Genomic DNA, 20,504 nt, shown 5'->3' with positions numbered 1-20,504 from the left:
TCCTCGTTATTTACTGTGACCGGCACTACACCGCACCACTACCACCCACCACATCTATTACTGTACGCCCCTCAGCAGGGTCACGGACCGGGTCTAGCAACCATGACAACCCCCAGAGCAGAGACTCAGAGGCCCGGTACCGGGTACCCCTCGGCCCTGCGGCAGTGGGGGCGCTACACGTGCGCTCCCACGAACACTGACATGTCTCCGTGTTTGGCACACGGAGACACGGTCCGCAAAAAATCAATGACATCTGAACAGATGCATTGATTTTTATGGGTCTACGTGTGTCAGTGGCTCCGGTACGTGAGGAAACTGTCACCTCACGTACCGGAGCCACTGACGTGTGAAACCGGCCTAAGTAGCAGAGGTGAGTTGAAACCAGATGTTTAAATCTGAGTTTGTAATTTGGTACTGCTCTTTGCAATACAGCAATGACTTATCAATTTTTACATAGGACTGCATATGATTTTTCAGCACTATCGCAGCTCTGCAAATCACCACTGCATGCCACATAAACAGTGTAATGACAATGTCTGCTCTGCTACACGTCCATTTTTCTTTCCATTCGGTTGTAAACACGCTAGTCTATCATTAAGCGTCCAGAAAAACACACCTCCAATTAGCGGATATTAATAGGTATAGGCAGGCTGCAGCAACAGATGTTTGGCTCACAGTGGTCAACATTGGAATTGCGGTCATGTCACAGTACATAACTAACACGTTTTGTTCGTCCTCCACAGGGTCAAACCCTCCGGCATGTCTGTGGGAGCTATATCACAGTTCATCCTGGGCTTGCTGGTTCATGAATAGAATGTCAAAACTGCAGTGAGAACTGACACTTTCATGTAGTTAAGACCTATACTAATGCTCATACTGAGCTCCCTGGTTCATGTATATAATTCTAAAAAATGAAAGGTGACTAGACACGTCGAGATCACAATGAAAATGCCACAAGCTGCTGAACACCTTGTGTAATCGGATCAATTACAGACACACAGGTCAGATTTCCATCGATCGCACTCCCCTCTCCCTCCCTAGCGCACAGCATAATGCACTTATGAGCAAAGAAAAAGGGGTAAAATCAGGATGACTGGACCCTCGGGGCACTGAAGCATGAGCTACAAATGTAGCAGAGCTGATCTGGTCACTGAACAGCATATATTGGACAATGTATTGATGATACCATGTGAATATCATAATATCAACCTACTTAACTCTGCTACATCTTTATGTACTGCTATATATTAGCTACAGACCCTGCAAGTCCTGAAGGTGCAGCCGCCAAAGATCAGACTTTCTAGTATAGCATGGATGCATCTTTCTATCATGGTTATGATGCTCTGTGTATTCTGGCACTTTTCTATCATAGCTGCAATGTTCTGTAGCCTGACACCTGTCTATCATAGCTGTGATGCTCTATCTGTTCTGACACCTTTCTATCATAGCTGCGATGCTCTGTGTCCTGACACCTTTCTATCATAGCTGCGATGCTCTGTGTCCTGACACCTTTCTATCATAGCTGCGATGCTTTGTGTCCTGACACCTTTCTATCATAGCTGTGATGCTTTGTGTCCTGACACCTTTCTATCATAGCTGTGATGCTCTGTGTTGTGCCCTGACACCTTTCTATCATAGCTGCGATGCTCTGTGTGTCCTGAGACCTTTCTATCACAGCTGCGATGCTCTGTGTCCTGACACCTGTCTATCATAGCTGCGATGCTCTGTGTCCTGACACCTGTCTATCATAGCTGCAATGCTCTACGTGTCCTGACACCTTTCTATCACAGCTGCAATGCTCTACGTGTCCTGACACCTTTCTATCATAGCTGCGATGCTTTGCATAACTTGAAACCGTTCTATCATAGCTGCTATGCTCTGATTGCCTTGACACCTTTCTATCATAAAAAATTACAAAAAATTGTAGTCTGTAGTGCTAAAGCATGTAAATATTAAATATATTAAATATGAATAGTAATACTGCTCTAGTTAATAGGTAAAAATGGAGATACTTAGCACATAATTTGGCCAATTCATGCATGTCCGGCAGCCAACGACAAGGTGGTCTTTGGTTCCTGGGAACCTACGTGTCTAGTGTGAATACCTCTCTTAGTCTACGTTCACATTTGCGGTCGGCGCCGCAGCGTCGGGCGCCGCAGCGTCGCCGCATGCGTCATGCGCCCCTATATTTAACATGGGGGCGCATGGACATGCGTCGCACTTGCGTTTTGCGCCGCATGCGTCCCTGCGGCGCCCGCGTCCGGGCGCAGAGGACACAGCAAGTTGCATTTTTGCTGCGTCCAGAATCAATGAAAAAAAGGACGCATGCGGCGCAAAACGCAGCGTTGTACATGCGTTTTGCTGCATTTTTGTTTGCGTTGTGCGCTGCGGCGCCGACGCTGCGGCGCACAACGCAAATGTGAACGCAGCCTTAGACTATAGCCTTAATTTGCTGACACCTTTCTATCATAGCTGTGATGCTCTTCGTGTCCTGACATGTTTTATTATAGCTGCGATGTTCTGTATGTCCTGACTCTGAGCTGAGATGATCTGTGTGTCCTGACACCTTTCTATCATAGCTGTGATGCTCTGTGTCCTGACACCTGTCTATCATAGCTGTGATGCTCTGTGTCCTGACACCTTTCTATCATAGCTGCGATGTTCAGCGTGTCCTGACACCTCTCTATCATAGCCGCGATGCTGTGTTCTGACACCTTTCTATCATAGCTGCGATGCTCTGTGTCCTGACACCTTTCTATCATAGCTGCGATGCTTTGTGTGCTGACACCTTTCTATCATAGCTGCGATGCTCTGTGTCCTGACACCTTTCTATCATAGCTGTGATGCTCTGTGTCCTGACACCTGTCTATCATAGCTGTGATGCTCTGTGTCCTGACACCTGTCTATCATAGCTGTGATGCTCTGTGTCCTGACACCTTTCTATCATAGCTGCGATGTTCAGCGTGTCCTGACACCTCTCTATCATAGCTGCGATGCTGTGTTCTGACACCTTTCTATCATAGCTGCGATGCTCTGTGTCCTGACACCTCTCTAACATAGCTGCGATGCTTTGTGTGCTGACACCTTTCTATCATAGCTGAGATGCTCTGTGTCCTGACACCTTTCTATCATAGCTGCGATGCTCTGTGTCCTGACACCTTTCTATCATAGCTGCGATGCTCTGTGTCCTGACACCTCTCTAACATAGCTGCGATGCTTTGTGTGCTGACACCTTTCTATCATAGCTGAGATGCTCTGTGTCCTGACACCTGTCTATCATAGCTGTGATGCTCTGTGTCCTGATACCTTTCTATCATAGCTGTGATGCTCTGTGTCCTGACACCTTTCTATCATAGCTGTGATGCTCTGTGTCTTGACACCTTTCTATCATAGCTGTGATGCTCTGTGTCCTGACACCTGTCTATCATAGCTGCGATGTTCAGCATGTCCTGACACCTTTCTATCATAGCTGCGATGCTCTGTATGTCCTGACACCTTTCTATCATAGCTGTGATGCTCTGTGTCCTGACACCTTTCTATCATAGCTGTGATGCTCTGTGTTGTGTCCTGACACCTCTCTAACATAGCTGCGATGCTTTGTGTGCTGACACCTTTCTATCATAGCTGAGATGCTCTGTGTCCTGACACCTGTCTATCATAGCTGTGATGCTCTGTGTCCTGATACCTTTCTATCATAGCTGTGATGCTCTGTGTCCTGACACCTTTCTATCATAGCTGTGATGCTCTGTGTCTTGACACCTTTCTATCATAGCTGTGATGCTCTGTGTCCTGACACCTGTCTATCATAGCTGCGATGTTCAGCATGTCCTGACACCTTTCTATCATAGCTGCGATGCTCTGTATGTCCTGACACCTTTCTATCATAGCTGTGATGCTCTGTGTCCTGACACCTTTCTATCATAGCTGTGATGCTCTGTGTTGTGTCCTAACACCTGTCTATCATAGCTGCGATGCTCTGCAGGTCCACACCTTTCTATCATAGCTCCAATGCTTTGCATGTCAAGACGCTATTCTATCATAGCTGCGATGCTCTGCGTGTCCGACACCTTTCTATCATAGCTGTGATCCTCTGCATGTTCTCACACCTTACTATCATAGCTGCGATGCCCTGTGTCCTGACACCATTCTTCAGTATCATAGCAGCAATGTTCTGTCTTTTCTATCAACTTTCTATCATAGCTGCGAAGCTCTTCATGTTCTGACACCTTTCTATCATGGCTGCGATGCTCTGTATGTGCAGACACCTTTCGATAATAATTCAAAAAAATGACTCAAAAAAACACAATAAAGATGCTAGACACTCCAAAACTAGTTAGAATTCACATTACCCAAAATATCAGTATTATACCATCTAGGGATATAAAGTGATTCCAGAGACAATATAACATTTTTTATAATGTATTATAATATAAATTAAAAGAACAAAACATCAAACATGGAGCAGAATATATAACAAAAAAAACAGGGTGGGAACAACCTCCAAATGGGCATGTGCAAAAACAGTAAGGCTGGGTCAACCAGAACAACTCAGGGAGTTATGGTGCAAAGGCGCAATATTCCATATATTATTTACTACATAGGTGGTTCCCTAATATATACCCAGGCATTCAGTTATAGTCTCATTAATAGAAATGGTTCCTAAAGAAAGTGCATAGTGCAAAAGGAGGACGTTAACAAATAAATATTCAAGACAGTTACATCACCTAAAAGAACCACAAGTCCCAGAGCAGAGGAGACCAGGACACCTTGCATGTGCACTGGAGAGAAACTCCTCTATGTAGACACATTAAATAGCGCAGCCGCCACATTATATCATCACTAGTCCAGAGGGCAAACTGAGATGGCAGTCCTATGTAAAAGCACAGCTAGCACTTTGTTGGCGGTGACACAGTCCCATGTAATAGCAAAGCAAACACATTACATTGTATCCAGGACTGTGTCATATAGCATAGTCGACATTGCAGTCCTATGTAAAATCTGTGTGAAATGGAAAAAAATGACTTTGAGCTGCTACCCAAGGGGTGTCATTGAACATAACTAGCTTTGCAGTCCTATGTAAAAGCACAACTAGCACATTGTGCCGTTCCCCGGAAAGGCAATATATGCCATCGTTGTCTTTGCAGTACCATGTAAAATCATAGATACCACTTTGCGCTGTTACCAGGACAGTGTGGTGTTATAGGACATAATCGACTTTGCAGTCCCATGTAAATGTTTAGCAATCACATTGCGCTTTAATTAGGACCATTTCATAGAACACAGTTGACTTTGCAGTCCTATGGAAAAGCGCTTTGTGCTGTAAACCGGACTGTGCCACGGAACATGATCAACTTTGCAGTCCTATGAAAAAAAGTCTAGATAGCACATTGTGCTGATATCATTACTGTTTCATACGGCACGCTTGATGTTGCAGTCCTGTGTAAAAGTATGATTATCAAATTGGGCTGCTATCAGGACTTTGTCACAGCACACATTCAGTTTTGCAGTCCCATGTAAAATATTAGATATCTGATTGTGTTGTTACTTGGACTGCTTCATAGGACATAGTCCATTTAGCAGTCCTATGTAAAATTATAGATATCACATTGTGCTGTTACCAGGACTGTTTCATAGGACGTAGCTTTGCATTTGCATGGGACTGGAAAGTAGACTAACAGATTATACTGTCCCTGGGGCTATTTTATAGGACAAACTTCTCTTTGCAGTCCTATGTAAACATATAGCTATTACATTGTGCTGTCATCAGGACTGCTTCATAAGGCACAGTTGTCTGTGCAGTCCTATGTAAACGTATAGTTATCACACTGTGCTGTTATAAGAACTGTTTCTTGGGACACTGTCAACTTTGCAGTCCCAAGTAAAACTATATACAGCACACTGTTTTTACCAGCACTCTTTCACAAATGACTTTGCAGTCCTATGTAAAAGCATCAATATCACACTGTGCTGTTACCAGGACTGTGACACGGGACATAGTCTACTTTTCAGTCCCATGCAAAAGCAAAGCTAACACCATACGCTGTCGCTAGGACTTTGCAGGCCCGTGTAAAAGTCTAGCTAGCGCGTTGCACAAAGTTGACTTGGCAGTCCTACGTAAAAGCCTAGTTGGCACGTTTACACTGATTCCAGGGCGTAATTGACCTTGCAGTCCTAGGTAATATCTCTGGACTATGTCAGAGGACGTAGCTGACTTTGCAGTCCTATGTAAAAAAGTGCATGTCGTGGGTTAAAACTCGATGGACTTGTGTGTTAAAGTCAAACTCAAATAGGCTTTATTGGCAGGAACAAAATACATTTAGGGTCTTCTTTCAACCTGAAAACTATGAAACTGCGAAAGCCAACTGGGCAGTCCCATGTAAAAGCGCAGCCAGCTTGTTGCGATGTCGCCGCCCTTGTGGCAAATAGGACTAACAAGGGTATTCCGAACGACACACTCAGCTCTGCTACATCCGTGTGCGAAGCGCAGGGCGCAGCCTCTTCTCATCCATCTGCTCTTTGCACTAAACTTCCCCTCAATGAGCTGCTGAAAGCTGGCGCAGCCCGACCCTCAGCTGTCACTCAGGCCGTCCCCTGGCTCCTGATTGGCTGCGCGCAGCACCTGTGGGCGGGGCCGGCGAGCTATTTAAGAGCACATGGCTTGTTAAGAGATAGGCAGAGGATGTGAATGATCGGCCAGCGAGCGATCCCTGGGATTACCGGGGCTGGGAAGCTTTGGGCTTGGCGCTCCTTATTGGATCTTATTTATCCCCTGGGTTACAATGTGCTCCCCCAAACTAGAAGGTAAGTCACTATAGAACATACAGATGTAGCAGAGCTGAGTTTGTCACTTGGCGCCGCTCGTTGCGGAATTAACATCGCCTTCGGTGTAGCAGAGCTGCCGGGGTTGCAATATATCCGCAATGGATTTACTGAACGAATATTTTGGAAAACGACAAACTCAGCACTGCTACATCTGCCTTTTACAAGGGCATTGGGTTGGCGATCCAGTCATAAAAATGGTGACAAACTCATCTCCCTTCCAATATTCATCTATTCCTTCTGAAGATGATTTGCTGCGGGATTACGAGTTCATAAGACAACGCCAATTTTGGCAGACGACAAGCTCAACACTGCTGCATCCGTCTGTAAATCGAATTCTGGGCTTGTATTGGTTTACAGAAGTAACGTTCTGCGCAGTGACAAACTCAACTCTGCCGCATAGGAATTATTTTTGCATGCCGATATAGCAGAGCTTAATTTGTGTCAACGTAGTGGGGTCTAAGGAACAAAAATTGGGACAGACGACAAATTCGGCTCTGCTAAAATTGTGACAAGATAGTAGGATCTACGGAATAAAAATTGGGACGGGCGACAAATTCGGCTCTGCTATATCTGAAGCCAATATGTCGTCCGGGTTGGGAGTTGATAAGAGGATACAGCAAAAAAAAAATAATAGTGACTCGTGACTAACTCAGCTCTGCTACATCTGCCTCTAAGTGGAATTCTGTTACAAGAGTTAAAAGGAAAATGCAGTCAGTTTGCTGGACCAAAATTGTGACGAATGACAAACTCAGCTTTGCTACATCAGCATCTAAGTAAAAGGATGCAGCGTGTGTACATGTTGATAAGATTAGATGATGATGTAGGAGATTTCTTTTTTACCGCCAGATCTTTGCCAAAAGACAAACTCAGCTCTGCTACATCCATTCCGAGCTTTTTGTTATTTCTTTACCTGCCGGAGAGAATTTCTAGCTCCTTTTCAGGCTATAAATACCCGATCTCCCTGTGCAGCATCTGTGGCGCTGGCGGCCGCTGCCGGACACGGTAGTCGGGATTTCTAAGGCTTCGTTCACATGTTCAGTATTTTACCTCAGTATTTGGTCAGTATTTTACCTCAGCATTTGGTCCGTATTTTACCTCAGTATTTGGTCAGTATTTTACCTCAGCATTTGGTCAGTATTTTACCTCAGTATTTGGTCAGTATTTTACCTCAGTATTTGGTCAGTATTTTACCTCAGTATTTGGTCAGTATTTTACCTCAGCATTTGGTCAGTATTTTACCTCAGCATTTGGTCAGTATTTTACCTCAGTATTTGGTCAGTATTTTACCTCAGTATTTGGTCAGTATTTTACCTCAGTATTTATAAGCCAAAACCAGCAGTGGGTGATAAATACAGAAGCGGTGACGTGTTTCTATTATACTGTTCCTCTCCTGATTTTGGACGCCGCAACTTTAAAATATCCAGAAGTTGCATCATTCCTGTCACTTCTAATGGTGACAGCTGAAGCAGTAAAGCGCAACTGCTGCGCGGAGGAGCCTAAAGTGGTCGCGCTCCCCCTCTAGACATAGTGGGGTATGATTAACACTCTTCCTCAGAGCTGGGTTTGTCATTTGCCACAACTCATGGTTGGTGGTACCACAAAGTATATATATATTTTTTACATAGGACTGCAGATTTGATACACTCAGCTCTGCTGCATCCCGATGTCGTGGTGGTGGTGGTGGTAGGCTGCAGCTGCGGCTTTGTCATCCCGTCCTCAGATGCGGCTGTCCGTCATTCTCACATGTTGGGGAACAGATGTCTGCTCTGAAGCCGAAATATTTGGGTTTTCTTTAAAGGGCCGGTACAAGTCAATGCTAGGGGGTGTTTGAGATTATGTGGAAGGGACAGCTGAGAATACATGATAGCGGGCTGGGAGTGGGAGCAGTTTTTAGGCTTTATCACATGTAGCAGAGCTGGGTTTGTCAGATGTGCGGAGCTGGCTTTGTCAGATGTGCGGAGCTGGGTTTGTCAGGTGCAGCAGAGCTGGGTTTTTCAGGTGAAGCAGAGCTGGGTTTGTCAGGTGCAGCAGGGCTGGGTTTGTCAGGTGCAGCAGAGCTGGGTTTGTCAGGTGCAGCAGAGCTGGGTTTGTCAGGTGCAGCAGAGCTGGGTTTGTCAGGTGCAGCAGAGCTGGGTTTGTCAGGTGCAGCAGAGCTGGGTTTGTCAGGTGCAGTAGAGCTGAGTTGGTCAGGTGCAGTAGAGCTGAGTTGGTCAGGTGCAGCAGGGCTGGGTTGGTCAGGTGCAGCAGGGCTGGGTTTGTCAGGTGCAGCAGGGCTGGGTTTGTCAGGTGCAGCAGGGCTGGGTTTGTCAGGTGCAGCAGAGCTGGGTTTGTCAGGTGCAGCAGAGCTGGGTTTGTCAGGTGCAGCAGAGCTGGGTTTGTCAGGTGCAGTAGAGCTGGGTTTGTCAGGTGCAGCAGAGCTGGGTTTGTCAGCTGTATATACCTGGGTTTGTCAGATGTGAAGAGCTTGGTTGGCCAGGTGCAGCAGAGCTATGTTTGTCATATATGCAGAGCTGGGTTTGGCAGGTTCAGCAGAGATGGTTTTGACAGATAATAATCTTGATTTCATTGGATGTAGCAGAGCCACTTTTGTTGGAAATAGGGCAAATCCAAATGCCTTTCTTACCATAGTGTATATGTTTTGCTGTCCTCATCATTAACATAAACAATGTCAGCTCAGCTACATCTTAAACATTGCTGGGTTTGGGTCTGGCACTGAGGCTTGGGATCCATGCACTTGCCATATACAGATGCAGCTGATCCAAAAAAAAGTGTTCCTTTTTTTTTTTTTTTACATAGGACTGCAGGTAAACCTACTACATGATGTAAACAGTTCCATGACAAACTCAGCTCTGCTCCACGTGTAGTAGAAAAGTGGTACAAACACAGAGCCACAAGCACTTCCATATCACTGTTTACCTTGGCATCACATGTGCCCAAGTGACCCCAACACTAACCCGCTGGTGAGCAGCGCTAACATCTGTCACTTGCTAATGCCGAGGTAGCAGAGCCGGTGCTGATGTAGCAGAGCTGGGTTTGTCAGAATAGCTCACTGATATAAGAAGGTTTACCTGCTGCCTTATGGAAAGCATCACATGTCCTTACACTGGCTTGTGCCAGATGACAATCTCAGCTCTGCTACACCTGTATATATGTGGTAGTGGCTGTTTGCAGCAGGATGGCAGCGCGCAGTAGCCCCAGCGTAGCAACATCTCCAGGAGTGGCGTCATTTGGGGACTTGTCTCCATCTCTCAGGGCTCGCCAGGTCTCTGAGATCTGCGAAAGGCACTGCCCCCCCCATACACTAATCCGAGCCCACCTCTATAGTTTTCACGACACTGGAACAGCAGAGCTGAGTGTGCAAATCCACTAGAATGGAGGAATCTGACATATGGCTTAAGCTAAAAGCGAAAATACCCAACAAACAGAACTTTGTGTGTATACCGGACTGGTTTATGTACAGATGTAGCAGAGCTGAACGTGTTATAACATGGATGCCACCTGTGAATCAGATTTTTAGGTCTCTTGGTAACACCTCTCATATCATCTGACTGTGTGAGGCATCCTCAATGACTAAATTCAGCTTAATGCCATGCGACAAAGTCAGCTCTGCTACATTGGAGTCCAGACAATGAGTTTGACATGGATAAAGATCACGGTTACGTGTCGGGGGGCTCAGGATGGTCTGCTGGTGTTTAATCCCCGTGCCCCTGGCTGTGCACGCAGTCTACACTTCCCAAACATGCGGAGGGACCAGACTTTCTTGTTCAAGTTCTGTGTAAACACTAGAACAGGAGACCGGGGGCCACACTGCAGCGAATAATGCAATATGGGGGTAGCAGAGCCGGGTCAGTCACCTGGGGAATAGAACATAGATGGGTTTTCTCGTGGAATTGGGAAAATTCAAACAAATTCCGAATTGAATGACTAACTCAGCTCTGCTACATTATTTTATATAGTAATGATTAGGGCATGCTGGGACTTGTAGTTTCACAACATCTGGGGACAGTGGTGTCATGTCTCGTTACCCTAATCCATAGAGTGCATTTCCCCATACATTACAGCTATATGTAGTTGGGCTTACTTTGTCAGATGCAGCAGAGCTGTGTTTGTCACTTCCCATTACTCCCCATGATAATGCGGTCTACGGGGTTACCGTTCAGCCCTGCTACATCTCCTACCGCTCCCCACCTCCCCCACCCCATCTAAGCCCTATCTACTTAGCGGTAATCCTCATTATTACATAATCCATTAATATCGACCAGAAATGAACCCATTTCCAGTTCATCATCACGTTGTAGCAGAGCTGGGTTTGTTAGATGCAGCAGGCATGATTATGTCATAGAGCTATTAGGACTGCAAGTAAAGGACGCAGGTCTGCTACATCTGCCATTGTTATTACATTAGAAAGAATCGGCACAGTTTATACAGTCTCTGATTGGATGGGACACACACATATATACATTACACACATACAGTCATGTATAGACACACACATACATATATTACACACATATGCAAATTTATACAGAGATACAAACAGAAACACACACACACACATATATATAATGTGTATATACACACATACAAAGCACCGCACCACATATATACACACACACTCACGCGTATATATACACACATATACACACACCTATATACACATATACACACACATACATATATATATACACACACATATACACACATATATACACACATACATATATATACATACACATATACACACACATATATACACACACTTGTATATACACACACACACGTATATATGGACACACATACACACACACACGTGTGTATATATATATATATGTATACACACACACACACACACACACACACACACACACACACACACACACACACACACACACACACACACACACACACACACACACACACACACACACACACATATATATATATATATATATATATATATATATATATACACACACATATATTTATTTATATACACACACACACACACACACACACACACACACACACACACACACACACACACACACACACACTTGTATATATCTGGTACTGATCAATCCTTCACCTATGGAAACATGATGGGGCGAGACGGAGCTAAATTTAGAGCGCGAGATGTTATTAATAGGAGGGGGACCGGCAAAACGCGGAATTCGAGCACATGCTTATTATTTTAGGAAGTCGGCGGTTTACTTCTCCATTCTGCAATTTTCATTCATTCTGAACTTGAATAATAGACACCAGGGAGGGGGCGGCAGGGAGTTGGGGGCATCCAACATAATTTTGGGCCAGCTGGGTGAGCAACAGGGCAACACTTTACATGGAGGTAATAGTGGAAATCCCACTTCCCCATCAGCGACCAGTCTGGCAGAGTTTCTCTATATTCCAGAAACCTCATGTGTCAGATGTAGTAGAGCTGTGTGTGTCTTCTGGCATAGGCCTATGATACATCTGATATACGGAAAAAAATCTATTTCAGCTCAGCTACATCTTTATAGGTTATTTCCTGAAAATGTCAGCAACGTGAAACATATAGATGTGGCAGAGCTGAATTTGTCATCTGGCACAGTTATACTGGATATTAAAACACGCTCAGCACTGCTACATCTCACATTCAGCTCTTGTCACATGGAGCTCACTGACTAATTCTCAGTTAACTCATTCTGCAGCCGGGGTCACACAGTGGAACACAGAGGCTACAGTAGGCGACTCTGCAACATTTTGAATGAAACCCAATAGCTTGTAGATGTCACACATGATGCAGATGTGAAGTGACAAAATCAGCTCTGCTACATGTGCAGTTCACAGTTGCAGTGTGCTCCTGGGCTTGTTGGTAGCTGCCCTGCTGTGGAGCTGGGGGAGTTTGTCATGCTTGTTTGCTTTGTGCTGATAAGAATCACAAAGGGAACAAAGTGTGGAGATGAAAATAGGATGTGAACAGCTCTGCATCTGCTACTTTGCCAGTGTATAAATGCATACAGATGTAGCAAAGCTGAATTAGTCGTCAACTTCCACATTCGTTCACTTTGACAATGCTGAAGGTTAAAGGGATTAATTTGTTGGGACATTTTTTCTTCAGGTCACACAGTGTATCTGTGTGTATTGATATATCACACGCTCAGCTCTGCTACATCTCACACTCAGCTCTTCTGTGCTCTAAAGGCAGATAATAGAGTTACAAATTCGCCTTCATATGGAGCTCACTGGCTAATTCTCAGTTAACTCATTCTGCAGCCGGGCTTATACAGTGCAACACATAGGCTATAGGAGGCAAATCCGGCAACAAACCCAGTGGCACATATATAAATATATATCTGCACATACATACCACACACACACATATATATATAAACACGTATATATCCTAGTAGTCTGCTCACCATATTTATACACAGATTGGGGCATTCATACTTTGTATAAGGGGCCTCTCATACTGTACATAGGGTGCTGTTTGGCCTCATACTATATATAAGGGGTCTGTGGGGCCATCATATTCCATATAAGGGGGCTGTAGGAACATCATGCTATACTATACTGTATCTAGAGGGGCTATAGGACCATCCTAATACATTTAGGGTGCTTTGGGGCACATAATACAAAAAATAGTGAGCTATGGGGACGATCATACTATAAATAGGGGGTTATAGAAACATCATACTGTATATAGAGAGCTGTGGGGCCTCACGTTATAAATAGAGGTCTGTGGGGACATCATACTGTATATAGGGAGCTGTGGGGCCTCATGTTATAAATAGAGGTCTGTGGGGACATCATACTGTATAGAGGGAGCTGTGGGGCCTCATGTTATAAATAGAGGTCTGTGGGGACATCATACTGTATATAGGGAGCTGTGGGGCCTCATGTTATAGATAGAGGTCTGTGGGGACATCATACTGTATATGGGCAGCTGTGGGGCCTCATGTTATAAATAGAGGTCTGTGGGGATATCATACTGTGTATAGGGAGCTGTGGGGCCTCATGCTATAAATAGAGGTCTGTGGGGACATCATACTGTATATAGGGAGCTCTGTGGCCTCATGTTATAAATAGAGGTCTGTGGGGACATCATACTGTATATAGGGAGCTCTGTGGCCTCATGTTATAAATAGAGGTCTGTGGGGACATCATACTGAATATAGGGAGCTCTGTGGCCTCATGTTATAAATAGAGATCTGTGGGGACATCATACTGAATATAGGGAGCCGTGGTGTCTCATACTATGTATATGTATGCCAGCGCACACACCCATACATATAAACACATACACGTGTATTATATATATATATATATATATATATATATATATATATATATATATATATACACACACAGTTATGTTTCAGTGTGGTGAGGGCGGTCACTAGAATCCCCTAGAAATATCACTTATCAAACACCCCGTTTATATTAAAATGCCCGAAAAGAGGTTCTCAAACACAACCCCATTGTTATTTTTATATGCAGTCCTATGTAAAGCTAGCAAAACTGAAATTTCCAAATTGACAAACTGAGTTCTGCTATATGAGTCATTTACACATCTGCCTATTAAGGCCTGGGAAGAGACCAGAAGACATTACCATATTTCTATAGCCACAAGTGTAGAAGAAATAACGGTCTGGCATGTACAGATGTAGCAGTGATGAGATTGTCATTTGATCCAGCACATACTTTGGTGAAATCATGATGTACAGCAACGTCGTGTTCTTCAGCAACTGACAAAACTCACCTGGTACAACAACTTACCCATGACAAATTCTGCTCTGCTACATCACGTTCCAGCATTTTGGGGGATGACAAAGTCTTTTTGTGGGGCCTTTCAGGTACTGGGAAGTGTTCCATTCACTCCTGAAAGTGTTACTTTATTTAAACATAAAATTAATTAAAATGTATTCAATAATATTCCTTTAATTCAACTGCATAGCAGAGCTGGGCGTGCGGATGCTGTAGGGTGACAAACCATAGATTATACTTAGTTCTTCTGTACCTGCAATGGAGCAAAGCGGAGTTTTTCATCAGCCGAGATCTGTCCTCTAACATAACAAATAAATAGTTAAAGCTTGTATAAAACAAAAAAGGTCTGTCTATATATTATTTCCAGAATAGCGCCACCTATGTGTATAAGCTGTACCTGGTATTGCAGCTTATTGATCTGAAGACTGCAATACCAGGAACAGCATTATGGACAAGAGTGGTGCTGTTTTTGGAAAAGTGAAAAAAAAAACAACAACCTATTTTTTTTCTGCTATTCTACAGCGCTTTTAAAATGTCAAACTCGTCTCTGCTACATCAGATTGAAAATATTATTCAGGGAGGTCAGGCATCTATTAAAGGCAAGGACAGAATGTGCGTGAGAATGCAGGAGGTGATAGAAATCTGAAAGATGTCATGTGAGGGACACGGCCATTCTTTGGGGTCATCTTCTGGGTAATGATTCTCACAGGAACGGTGTGTCACCAGGGAGGGTTGCTGAGGGACATGTCGTATGTCTGGGTTTTATTAATAATCCTGTGCCCCCTGTAGACCCTCCTGGGTGGATGGACAGGTTGGATCTGATCCTTTGCTACTCCAGTAGATAAGTGCCACCATGCTTACTCTTCTCACCCCACCATGCTTACACTTATGACCATCCCAGCATTGCTCTGACAACCTAGGCTCTGCTACATCTGTTTCCGAACTTCTTGCAATGAAGCAAATAATTAGCTGCAGTTATTTTAGCTTGCATTGTGGCCTCATGTGCTCTGTAAGGAGCCTTGGGATTTGGACAAGGTGAAGCATCTGCTGCGGCTTGGACTCAGGAGGAGATCCAGCAGATGATATTAATGGACTTGTTTGCATATGGCAGGAAGGAACATGGAGAAGGAAGGCTTACGTTACCATTTCCTTATGCTTTAACATCAAAATCTTTTCTTTTTCTTGCAGGACATGACATCAGGGTGACAATGAGAGCCTGCTGACATCCCCTCCTCATGCCAGAAGACCTTCCTTGGTAGCATCCAAGGTCCTTCTGAGACAGAAACCCCTCTGATACCAATCATATATTTTTTTTTTCCCCTTGAGTGTTCCCTTTGAGCCTTCAAAACTGTTTCTCCAAAGAGTTTTGCAGAAACTAAGACTGTTTTCTAAAGCAGAAGCACCGCAGTCCTCAACTGAAGTGATGGGCAGCGTGCGAACCAACCGCTACAGCGTTGTGTCTTCAGAAGAGGACGGAATGAAGCTGGCCACCATGGCGGTTGCCAACGGATATGGAAATGGTAAAAGTAAAATCCATACCCGGCAACAGTGCCGAAGCCGATTCGTCAAGAAAGATGGCCACTGCAACGTCCAGTTCATCAATGTGAGTGAGAAGGGGCAACGCTACTTATCCGACATCTTCACCACCTGTGTGGACATTCGTTGGCGATGGATGCTGGTCATCTTCTGCTTGGCTTTCATACTATCTTGGCTTTTCTTCGGCTGTGTCTTCTGGTTGATAGCTCTTCTTCACAATGACTTGGGGGCTCCGGAAAATCACAGATCTTGTGTTACTGAGGTCAGGAGTTTCACAGCAGCCTTCCTGTTCTCTATTGAAACCCAGACAACCATTGGCTATGGATTCCGATGCGTCACTGATGAGTGCCCTATGGCGGTGTTCATGGTGGTCTTCCAGTCTATCGTTGGCTGCATCATCGACGCTTTCATCATTGGTGCAGTTATGGCTAAAATGGCAAAACCAAAAAAGAGGAACGAGACCTTAGTTTTCAGCGACATGGCCGTGATAGCCATGAGAGACGGGAAACTCTGCTTGATGTGGAGGGTGGGCAATCTCCGAAAGAGCCATCTTGTGGAGGCTCACGTCCGAGCCCAGCTTCTCAAGTCTCGCATCACATCGGAAGGAGAGTATATCCCTTTGGATCAGATAGATATCAACGTTGGCTTTGACAGCGGCATTGACCGGATTTTCTTAGTTTCCCCAATCACGATTGTTCACGAAATTGACGAAGACAGTCCATTGTATGACCTTAGTAAGCAAGACTTGGACAATTCTGACTTTGAGATAGTGGTCATATTGGAGGGAATGGTGGAGGCCACAGCCATGACCACCCAATGTCGGAGCTCCTACCTAGCAAATGAAATCTACTGGGGTCACCGCTATGAACCTGTTCTTTTTGAAGAAAAACATTACTATAAAGTAGACTATTCCCGCTTTCACAAAACTTACGAAGTGCCCAACACCCCGGTTTGTAGCGCCAGGGACTTAGCGGAAAAGAAATATATACTTTCGAACCAAAATACTTTTTGCTACGAGAATGAAGTCTCGTTGACGAGCAAAGAGGAGGAAGGCAGTGACAATGGTCAACCGGATAGCATGAGTACGGACATGCATCCAGATATGGACCATCACAACCAAGTTTCCCTCGACCCTAGACCGCTAAGGAGGGAATCTGAAATATGACTAAAAAACTGCTACCTACAGCTGGTCAACATAGCTGGTCAATGTGCATCGCTAAGCTGGGGCCCACTGCGGTTTTCAGATGTCGGTACTGTTGGACAGGGGTGAAACTGAGATGGTGCTCAATGGCATCAAGCAAACTGTTGCAAAAAAGGTGTAGGCTGTGGTGATCTAAACTGGAACTTATATACTGTTGTTCCACGTCACTGAGCTCGCCCCCCCACAAGGCACTGTTAATTGTGATAACGGGGCTACGCAGGGAAAAAATAATCCCAAAACCATCTTGTAGGACCATCTCTCAAAGGCTTCTCGATCCACCAGATGTTCCTGGTGATACAAAAACAACATAAAAGGACAGGCAGCTGGGATTATAGAGACAAAGCACTAAAGTATAACCAGAAGGCACATAGTGTAACATAAATGATGTATGTTTTTGAAAGAAAATTGACAAAACTTGAACTTGCAGACAAGCTCGTTGAGTTTTCAACCTCTCACTTTTTTTTTTTAAATATTGGGAACAAGTCCATTTTTAATGGCATAACAATAGGCAAATATCTGCCTTAAATTCTAATCTGCTGCTATTTTACACACACCCCGTCGATTCTACTGCGGTGTTTTTTATTGTTTTAGTGTTCTAGACGTATGGTGGTGTGGGATAGGACAGGGGCGAGAACGGCCATAAAGATGTTGGCCAAAAAAGTAAAAGCCAAACAAAAAAAATAATTATTTGAACCATGTTCAAACACATATGATAAATTCACTTTAGGGAATGACGCTGCAATCTTAGTCCTCTTAGTATAGGGTGTATTTTTGTATGGGGAGTGGGGAGGGAGTTAAAAAGATTGAAATCAATACCAAAGAAAATCCAAAAAATTGTGTTCAAAACCACTGCTCGCTGGGAAGTCTTCTTTTCAGCAGTACTGGAAACTCTTGCTGCTAAATAATAGTCTAGGTCTAGGATATGAAATATTAGGGGTGGTTTGGTATTTTTTTGAGTATCTGCCTCACTTGGGGGCACAACAAAAAAAAACAAAAGTGTAAGACATCTATTATTTAAGAATAAGTCAAGTGTGCTGGTGACATTCCAATTTTATGGAAGTGGAATCGGCATACTCATTAGTGCTTAGGTCCTATGAAGAAGGCCTGGGCTGAAGAGCTTAGATCATATTTTTTTACTTTTCAAGGCTCCTCAGGGGCAATTAGAGTTTTTGCTTTTGTTGGATGAACAGACTTAATGTCTTTGAAAACGAGAGATAGATTCTATGTATCATCATGTGGGTGTATATTTCTGGAGATAGTGTTGAGGCCATGGGTGGATTCATCTTGTATAAAAAAAATTGGAATAAAAGAACCTTATTTGGAACTATAGGAATTGGAAAAAAAAAGATCATTTGGCACGAAGAACTTCGTAAAAGAATTTGTAATATTTGTAAAAAAAAAAAAAAAAAAAAAAAAAGGGAAACTGAATTTTTTGATTCATTCCTTTAGTTTGGCTGACGACTCTTTGGTATGAAGAGCCATGTGCGGGCCACATTTTTCTCTTGGTGACAGATGAGGAGGACAGCCTCTATCCCAGACTGCACACAGCTTGCACTTGACATAATTTAGCCCTTTAGAAACAGAGAGACACAAGCAACCCTCTGATTCAGACACCAATGGGGCAAAAAAAAAGTTACAATAAGTTGGGATTAACTTCACTGTTGTGAATAGTTCCGAACCGTGTTACCATTCAAGAGTTTTTTTCTACTATATTTTTTCGAATCCAAAAACTTTGAGACTTATAAAGTTCTCCAATACATCTAGCCAAAGATGCAATGGAAAAGGGTGTGAGCTACGAGCTTTAAATTGTGTCTGTTAACAATATGCCATTAAAAATCATCTTGTCCTGATCTAAGGTCGCTGAAATGTAGTTCTGTGAAAGGCTATTCTTCAAAATGTTCTGCAAAAGAAGGTGGTCATACCTAGACTCTTCGCTCTGGTCTTCGGTGGCTGATGGGAGACCATACTTTCTAGATATTTTTAGATGAACTTGTCATGTACATAAGGGTATGCCTATCTTATATGGGGGTCTGTGGAAAGAAGAATCCAAACCCAAGTCAGTTGACTTTTTCATTGTCCTCTCCATAATTTTAGTAAATGAGAGATAGAAGACCAACTGGATGGCCATGAAATCCATCTATCTGATGAAGGGTATCCAAGGTGGGCCAATCAAGAAGTAGGCTCTCTTAGTTCTTAGGGAAGTTATAAAAATACTCTGTGCTGGGTATACCCTTGTATGTACTATGCTCAAGTATGGAAACACATAAAATATGGTCTTCTTAAAGTTACAGTTGACCGCCATTAACCGATCGGTCAATAATTTGGGAAAAAGGTTTCATGGATGGATTTATTGTCTTGGGTAAAAATGGATGATATATTGGAGAATATTTGGTCCAGGCTTGAGGATGAGGAGGGGGGAGATTTTTAAGACATCATAGATCTGCGGTCCATGGTCTGCTAAGGTTGACCACTAACTGGACAAAAAATTTAATGATGGATTAACTGTGTTGGATTCTAAATGCGTGAGATAATGGAGAATATTTTATCCTGTTATGATAAGGGTAGGAATTTGGAGACATCCCAGATCTATCAGTCCATGGTTTCCTACGGTTGACTGGTTGGTCAATGAATTGGACAAAAACATTCATGATGGATTGACTGTGTTGGGTTCTAAATGCATGATATCGTGGAGAATATTTGGTCCCTGTATGATAAGGGTAGGATTGTTGAGACATCCTAGGTCTGCCAGTCCATGGTCCGCTACGAAGGAACAAAGTCTATACTCTAGCACCATGGTTGTTAGTCGAGATGCTATCTGCTGCTACACACATCGTTAAAAGGGAAGACAAAGCAATACCAAAGAGTATTTTTGTGTAACTGCTACCATCTAAATTGGGTCAATTCTGTAAGTCGAATATTTTACCTTTCACCATCGGTAGGAAGACGTATCTCCTCTATGACGCCTCCTTTTGCTACCTCCCACCGCTATATACAAAAAGTTGCATTCCAGCTATTCGAGGCCTGATGTAGTACTTAAAATTAGAACATGTCTACCCCCTCAGTCACATTTTAATTGCATTTAATTAAAATACACTAGACTAAATATAGATCGTGTGATAAGAACAGCCGTTCCTATAGGAACCAGAACTCAAGCGTTGGGCCGACAAGCTGACGATTGTGAACACAAGGAGGGTTGTTT

General features: G+C 43.7%; 1 protein-coding gene across 1 annotated transcript; it reads left to right on the top strand.

Annotated features, from left to right (window-relative positions):
* Window positions 1-6,670: 6,670 nt before the first annotated feature.
* KCNJ2 (potassium inwardly rectifying channel subfamily J member 2) lies at window positions 6,671-17,989 on the top strand. The gene is made up of 2 exons (XM_077253442.1): window positions 6,671-6,801; window positions 15,757-17,989. The coding sequence occupies exon 2, from the start codon at window positions 15,992-15,994 to the stop codon at window positions 17,267-17,269; it is 1,278 nt and encodes a 425-aa protein (XP_077109557.1). The 5' UTR covers window positions 6,671-6,801; window positions 15,757-15,991; the 3' UTR covers window positions 17,270-17,989.
* The last annotated feature ends 2,515 nt before the right edge of the window (window positions 17,990-20,504 follow it).

The sequence above is a fragment of the Ranitomeya variabilis genome, chromosome 4 (assembly GCF_051348905.1).
Source record: "Ranitomeya variabilis isolate aRanVar5 chromosome 4, aRanVar5.hap1, whole genome shotgun sequence".
Lineage (NCBI taxonomy): Eukaryota > Metazoa > Chordata > Amphibia > Anura > Dendrobatidae > Ranitomeya > Ranitomeya variabilis.
This window is presented reverse-complemented; position numbering and strand designations above follow the sequence as displayed.